An 8,432-nucleotide genomic window follows, 5' to 3' on the forward strand; every position below is an offset into this window, starting at 1 on the left:
GACGAAAATCGAATGCAGTGTGAATCCAACATTATGTATTTCTTACAGTCCATCAAACGCTTCAAAGCATTGGCTGCGTTCAGCAGACTCAACAGTTTTGCAACCGTTTTATGATTGTCTGCTGAGATAGGACCATTCTTCTAGATCTAAAAGTATGATCCAATTAGCGCGAAGGAAACTTCCAACAGTTGCAAAACAAACGTTCTGCTGAACGCAGCCATTGACTACATTTACACAGCACCCTTAATCGGATTTAATAACATTCGTAGTTATGAAACTAGCCAATCACAATCGTTCCATTCTTCCGAGGAACAGCTATGATTGGCCAATTTCATAACTACGGATGTTATTAAATCCGATTAAGCGTGCCGCGTAACAGAGGTCGTAGAGACCCTCTAATCAGAGTCGCGACACGAGAAAAAGAGATTCTAGTTAGGCCTTATGGCCAGTCTCTGATTAAAAAGTCTTTACACCTAATAAGCACTGCTTTCCATTTGATAACACAAATCGATACAAATCAACACTAGCATCGTTCTATCCTTCTTGACATTCAGAGAGTGACAAAGAAAGAATGACACTTGTGTCAACTTGTATCGACTGTGTCTCTTAAAAGGAAAGCAGCCAAGGTGAAGTGCTCCCGTGGATGCTCAGTAGGAGAATGAATTTGGGTAACATTTGATTGGTTATTCCAGTATAATCAGCGTTATTATACGTCAGAAAGTGCATATTGGGACACATTTGATTGGTTATTTCTAGTATTGCTACCGCCATTATGCGCAACGCTTCACCTAATTAATTCCACCATAGTTTTATTCTTGTTGTTCACCCAATGTTAAACAAGGATAAAATGATATTTGAGGGCATCCGGTGATGTTTCTGAACGTAACCTAACCCCGGATCTACAATAGATGTTTTAAGCCTTAAGTTGTAAGAAATTGACCAATTACCCCGGATCTACAATAGGGTTTTAAGCCTTAAGCTATAAGAAATGAGCGAATCACAGTCGATTATTCTCCTCGGATTCGACTATGATTCGTCCATTTCTTATAGCTTAAGGCTTAAAACCCTATTATAGATCCGGGGTTACACCTGAAAAATTACTGTAAAAAAGAAATACACTATTATGGATATATTTAAAAGAAATTTAAAAAATGGCAATTTTTAGAGTGTTTCCAAACTTTTAGCCAAACTTTTAAGTGTTTGTGTGCGTGCGTGTGTGCGTGTATGCGTGCGTGCGTGCGTGCGTGTTGTGTGTGTACAAGGTGGGGCATTTTAATCGCCTCAGGCGAATAACTCAGAAACTAAGAGAGATACAAGAAAAAGTTTTATATAAAAGTTGTAGATTTTCTTGGGGGAAAGAAGATGGAAGTAACGGATTTTGGATAGAGGGCACCACCAAGGTCAGGTCAAGGTCAACATGAATTTTTTAAATGGAACCCCCCATTTTTTATTGCATATTCTTGTAGCTTTTCCGAAGTTTAACCGGAGATTGTACTTCTTATCTTCATTTTTACGTAAAAATAAATTTTTAGTGCAAAAATGAAAATAAGAGGAACAACCTCCAATGACCTTGATCTTGACAAATGTTATCCAGAACATAATCCTGAATAACATTCAAGAGGTTTTAGCCGTCGGTCCGACACCTTGGATAATGTTAATGCCGGCGATATTGTAACTTTCAAGCCTTATAACTCGAAAAGTACTTCATGAAAAAATACTTTATTATAGTGTTTTGGAAAGCTCTCGAGGTAAGCTACAAGAAAATGTAATGAAAAATAGCGCGTTCCATTTAAAAAAATCGACGTGACCTAGATCTGGCCTTGGCGACGCCACCCAAGGTCAAATCAATGATACCTTCTAACGTTCCCCTCCGAATCATACAGCTTTTCTATAAAACATTTTCCCGTATCTACCATAGTTTTTCGAGAAATCTTAATGCATTATTTAAAATGGGACACCCTGTATAGTAATATTAATATTTGTAATAATATTAGTAATATTATTTGACATGTATATATACATATAAATGTGAAGCAATGCGTTGTGGAATTTTGTTATGAGCGCATCCTGTGTTGAATAGATAATATTAGTGACAATTAATTACAATCACCCTTATAGCATTGGTTTAATATTTAAAACTTGGTATAAGTCGTGGAAGCGTCATTTTCGCATGTGTTATACATTGGCTGCATTGAGCAGAGAAAACTAAGTTAGCTAACTCAGTAAGCGCTTAGTGATTCTTTAATATAATTAGTTCCCACACTTATTGTTAGATCCGGTGAAGAACTGACGGTAAGAACCAATCATATTAAACAATCACTAAGCGCTAACTTGATTGGTTTTCTCTGCTGTGAACGCAGCCATTGAAATTAAGATTCATCGAAGTGAGAAAGTCTTTATTCGAGGACTCGCATCAATAACACGGTTCTAGCATCATGAACACAAGCCCCAAGTAGATAATATATGTACTTGACTCAAAACCACGCAGGCACACTTATATCAACTCTGAAAGAAAAAGCTAATCGTTCTTCCGTTTTAAATCATCAGTACGCATTTGTTGTGTTATACAATTATACGATATTATTCAATACATATTTCAACATACTGTGCATATTTAGTGTTATTAACACGTATCGATCATCATGTCTATTTCGCGCAGATTCAATGAAGAGTTTTTAACGGACGATGATGATAACCAAGAAAATAAAAGCTTAAATGACTTCAAATATCAGTGAGTTCAAAATTTTTTTCTCCTTCTGTTTTTTTAAATATATATATCGACGAGTAATTGCAAAGTGACATTTCGAAGATGTCCAAAATACAAAAATAGGACAATGAAAACATAAATCAGATGTTCGAAGGACACGCGCGACCACGTGTTGTATAGACTTCTGTTAGTTTCTTTGTAGTTTGAAAAATGAAATAGCGCTCCAGGCTTTTTATTGGATCGAATATATCGTTGTAGTGCTCCCATGTTTATTTCTCGAGAAATAAGCTGACTTTATTCGTCGCCATTTTGACCTCAAAATGGCAACAAAAAGCGTTCTTCCGTTTTCAATCAGTACACATCTATTGTGTATTATTATTTAATACAATTATTATTTAATACATATTTGTACATATTGTATTTAATAACGCGTGTGTCAATCATTATCATGTCTCTTTCGTTCAAAATTGGAAAAAAGCTTTTAGAAAAAGATAATGAGGCAAAAGACAAGAGAACAAAAGCTTAAAAGACTTTACACAATGGTAGATTTTCTTTTCTTTACATTTCTTTTTCTTTACATTTTTTAAAAATATATATCGACGAGTAATTGCGAAACAATAATGGGCGGACATTAATTAATCAAAATTAAATTATTCGCGTTCAATACGTTTGTATCTTACAAAATTGTATTGAAACAACGTATTTATTTCGTATTTCTATTATATACACATTTTATACCCAAGATTATTTTAAAAACGATTTCAAAATGTCATAAGACAATTTCTTTGGCGGGATATAATCTTAATAACAATTAAGATTCGAATTAAAGCATCTTTAAGATGGAAATGTAAAAGCCGCGGATTGTATAGGATCCTTTTATGTTTTGTGCTTTTATGATATATTTCTATCATTACAACGACAAATTAAGTAATTTCTTCTTTTTCATCTTCCGTAAGTTTCTTCATAATAAGAAAATAGAGTCTTTAGAATCTTTATTAGATTACGGAAATACCATTCTAATGCTACAATGTATCATTTCCTAAGAAACAAACTGACATTATTCGCCCCATTTTTACCTCAAAATGGCGACAAAAAATGTCAGTTTGTTGTTTGAATTTATCGCTATTATTCACGAATGTAAATAAGGATAACAAAGAAAATTGTCTTCCTTTTCTGTATTCTTTTAATTTTGTATTAGCAAGAAAAGAAAGTTTCTTTCCTTTTAAAGCAACACAGGATCGGGGCAATTATTTCTAAATTTATTACGAAAAGTGTATTCTACGGCTTGATATTAGGGCCGCGGTACACAAAGAATATAAGCAATAAAATTTGAGCACCGAAATTTGAGTAACCGAAGCACAGTCGGAACATTTAAAAAATATAAAGATACTACCAAAAAAATTTTTGATTTCTGTTAGTTATTCCTTACGTTTCTCCGTGTGTTACAGCCATTGTTGTTGTGCAAATTTGTTTTAGGTCGATTTGCATAATAAAATTCCGAAAATCATCATCTATTGCTTTTCGCGTGAAACGAAATAGAGAAGTTATTTTCTTAGTTAATTATTTGATTGAATTTACGACAATATATGTATTTTCAATAACTATTTTTATTCAAGGCTTGCACTGAAATCATGTACCAGGTTTGAGGGAGAAAGTGGCTGTATACGTAAACACCAACCAACAAAAGTGAATTATATGTTCCAGAAAAAAATAAAGTTACTGGTTGTCGATCATATACATTCGGTTTATATGATTACAGAAGACGGAGAGGTATTTTAAGAATTTATTATGTTATTTTTATATTATTTATCATGATAAAAAAATTTGATATTGTGTATCATGGTAAAAATTTGATATTCCATATAAAATTATTATAATGATACTTTGTTTATAATATTTCTTTGATGTTCAGAAATTCAGTGTTTTCTTTACATCAAATAATTTCACTCATTATTCTGTTCATAAAAGTTTAATATGCAGAATAATTTGAAAACCCATATTATATAAAAAAAATCATATAAATCCATTTTAAAAAATAGAAGTGTCCTTTATATCTTTTTTGGCGTCTCGTTCTAGAAAAATACGTGATAAAAATACATCTCACTTTAAACTATTTCATTTTTGTAAAATATTTTTTGAATCATCAAAATTAAGTGAAGCGAAATACTTAAGGTTTTCATCTTAACTGCACCACCCTAAGTATCATTAATATAATCGAATAAAATCTATAATAATGTTATTTTTTACAAGCAACATATATGGAATGAAATACCTGCACTAAAGCACTCTGATGAAGATGAATCTGATGATGAATCTAACGTACACATATGTAAAATATCACATCATTACACCATATATAGGTGAATTTTTTTTCAGAATTTATGTAGTTTTTCAGAATTTCTATATAATTTTTCAAAATTTATATATAATTTTATATATAACTTTTTCACAATTTTTATACGAATTGGAACACTTCTCAGAAAATCTATAGCCTTTCTCAGAATTTTCCATATATGTTAATTATGAAATATCGTAAGATTTCTAAGATTTATCGTAATTATTATATAATTTCTGATGAAATGTCATAAAATTTAAAAAATTTATTATAAAAACATTTTTTTTAAATTATGGGATGAGAAATCAGAATATTTCAAAATCCACATACATGAAAATTTCTGAAAGAAGATGGAAACTTTCCATCCGAATATTTCTGAGTATTACTGAAAGATATTCCAATTCGTACAAAATTATAAGAAAAATTTTCACCAGCTGTATAGAATATACTCCGAGTAAGATGGATTTGAGCAACACAAGGATTGTAAAAACCATATATAACACGTTTAATTTTCTCAGTTTAACTGATGATGGCAAGGTAAAAAGATAACTCCAATTTTATAGTAAATACAATAATAAGGTAATAATTAATCTTACGGATTTTACTTAAATATATTATGATTATTTAATCTTAGCTATATTACAAAATCATTTGCGACAAACGTAAGAGAATACATCAAATAGATATGCAAGAGAAGATTACAAGCATGGGTTGTGGAAGGGATTTTTACGTAGTAGTTACCAATATTGGTAAAATATACACTTGGGGATTAAATTGGGACAACTTATTATATTTCACAAAAGAGCCACGTGAAGTAACCGCACTTTCAGACAAAAAGATTGGTAATTATTTTCAAAATACATTTCTAAAGATATATTGATATATCAAGAATTTATGGCTGCAGCATTGTAGAATAACCTAATCCATCTAATCTTAAATTTAGTCAAGGTAGCCACTGGAAGTGATTATATACTTGCTCTAACCGATAAAGGGAAAGTTTACGGCTGGGGTTCGAACACTATAGATAGACAATTGAATCTAAATAAGAGAAAAAACTATTCGTCTCCTATCATGGTAAAATGATTTGCTACTGTATAATTGTATTATGGTAAACAGCAAACAGAAAAGCTTAAATAACCCAGAGAATTTTGCGATTGGCAGGTGAATATAGCTAATGTCAAAAAAGTATCGGATATCGCCGCCTTGAAAACCAAAAGCTTTGTCAAGTGTAGCGAAGATGGACTTGTCTACATATTGGGTTATTTTGCAAAGACATTCATTAAAAAACCTCTCGTCTGTGAATATACAAACGTATTTAACGTATGTGACTCGATGACGGCATACTCGCCAATATCCGTGACCCATGAATTCACGAATGATGAACTTGACATATTAAATGATTTGGAAACTGCATTCAACGATCGCGTTAGTCTCATTCTTTTTTCTACGTGTTTGTCCACGTAATTCAATATTTCCAATTGAGAATTGTAGTACCACAATTTATTTTTGAATCCTTAAAAAATGCCAATAAACTTTTAAACTTTTGCCATTGACGGCGCTTTAAAATCTGTAAGAAAATCATTAGTTAAAATTTCTTGCATCAGAATCGATTACTGACTGTCATTTCTATTTTGACTTTTTGATAAATTCTTAGCATGTTTTTCAATGTAACAATTTGTCTGGTTTGCTAATTTATTACCTTAAGTGTCTTTATTTTTATTATTACATTATATATACTTTTATTGCGTAACAAAAAGAAAGATTCAATAATATGTATAATATAATATGATACAAATTCGACTTTAATAATTTTTGTTTTTTGTCTCTAAAGTTAACGAGTGATCTTGCGATAGAAGTCGAGGAGCAATCAATTTACGTTCACAAGACTATCCTGAAGATGCGTTGTACATATTTTAGAAACATGTTTCAAACTGATTACATTGAAAGCAAGCAAAGGTATGTTTTTACAAAAAAAAAATGTATATTTTATTAAAACGCCTTCATGCATTCGACCCGCTTGTAATATTTCGGCGAATTTTCCTTTACAGTATCATTAGACATCATTATTATTCCTATATCGTGTACAAAACCTTTTTAAAATATTTATATACTAACAGAATCGATTTATCATCTATAGATGACTTGTTAGGTGAGTTCGAGTTAAATAAATCGCGTATTATCATTATATCTACAATTAGCGATAAAAATATTTCTTTGTTGCAGAACTTTTGCAACTAACTGATGAAGTCTGCGAAAAAAATCTCGAGACGGATTGTATACGAACAATAAAAAAGGCAATTACTGCATCAAATATCGTATATCTCATTAATCTTATTGACAAAATGACAATAGAACATCATAAGAAGGTAACTGGCAGTATCGTTTTTCTCTTTTCTGTTGTGAACATTTTTTTGTTTTCTAATAAGGAAACACATGGAAGTGCTCCTCTGATATTGATAAACTTTTAATATTTTTTGTGAATAAAAATATAGGATACATACTTCTTTATACGTATATATGTGTCCAATAGTACTTTTAGGGAATGAAATGACTCGTTTGAAAAAATAATATTGTGTTTTGAATCGAGTATTGTTGAAAATACAAGAGATAGAAAAAAAGAGAAAATAAAGGAATTTCAAATAAAAGTTAAATAGTTTCAAGAATATTTAATAATTATGATTTAGAAAAATTTTTTTATTTTGTTTTTATAAATAAAAGTTGTTTATTTAAACAAATTTTTTATAATTATTAATATAAAGTATATAATATAATTATTAATATAAAGTTTAAACTTTTACTAGAAACATGTTTTCCTGTCTCTCATAGTTTCGACTTCGTAAGATAACAATTGATTTTCTTCAAAGGAGTGTTTCTTTTCTTAAAAGTGTAATATCGAACACAAATAAAAAAATACATGTTTCTTATTTTGGTCTATAAAACGATATATTAAAAGCTCATAAAAGTCGGAGAGAGACATTTCATATTATATATATTTCCTTATAAGACAAAAGTATTGCAGAATTTATAATATTAATATAATTGTAATGGGATTTGATTTTCATTATTGTGTCTGTCTCTGTACAATATTTTTCTCCTTAAAATTCTTTATATTATACGCGAGGTAACAAGATAATCAAATCCCCGAGTTTTTCACTTCATAGTCAAGTGTATATTCTACTTTAAAACTATCCAGCATCTAATATAACTTCTAGTCAGAATTTATAAGTAGTAAGAAATATGTCTTTATATTACATGTTTATTTATTTATTTATATATATGACGTTTATTCTTTAGGAATTGGAGGAATATTGCTTCAAGTTCTATTTAAAAAACATGACGGATGTGATGCGGACCGGAAGTTTCAAACAACTTGATGACGAAACAAAAGCT

The 8,432-nt window shown here is 30.5% G+C and overlaps 1 protein-coding gene across 1 annotated transcript in view; it reads left to right on the plus strand.

The window, feature by feature from the left end:
- Nucleotides 1-5,005: 5,005 nt before the first annotated feature.
- LOC108730201 (RCC1 and BTB domain-containing protein 1) overlaps nucleotides 5,006-8,432 on the plus strand; it is a 6,539-nt gene continuing 3,112 nt past the window's right edge. The window contains exons 1-9 of the mRNA XM_018459760.1: nucleotides 5,006-5,067; nucleotides 5,477-5,579; nucleotides 5,677-5,884; nucleotides 5,986-6,116; nucleotides 6,204-6,467; nucleotides 6,874-6,998; nucleotides 7,091-7,191; nucleotides 7,266-7,408; nucleotides 8,337-8,429. Coding sequence (XP_018315262.1) covers nucleotides 5,502-5,579; nucleotides 5,677-5,884; nucleotides 5,986-6,116; nucleotides 6,204-6,467; nucleotides 6,874-6,998; nucleotides 7,091-7,191; nucleotides 7,266-7,408; nucleotides 8,337-8,429 — 1,143 coding nt within the window. The 5' untranslated portion in view covers nucleotides 5,006-5,067; nucleotides 5,477-5,501. The remainder of the gene's footprint in view (nucleotides 5,068-5,476; nucleotides 5,580-5,676; nucleotides 5,885-5,985; nucleotides 6,117-6,203; nucleotides 6,468-6,873; nucleotides 6,999-7,090; nucleotides 7,192-7,265; nucleotides 7,409-8,336; nucleotides 8,430-8,432) is intronic.

This window comes from Mycetomoellerius zeteki, unplaced genomic scaffold (assembly GCF_001594055.1).
Source record: "Mycetomoellerius zeteki isolate Tzet28-1 unplaced genomic scaffold, Tzet1.0 scaffold86, whole genome shotgun sequence".
Classification (NCBI taxonomy): Eukaryota; Metazoa; Arthropoda; class Insecta; order Hymenoptera; family Formicidae; genus Mycetomoellerius; species Mycetomoellerius zeteki.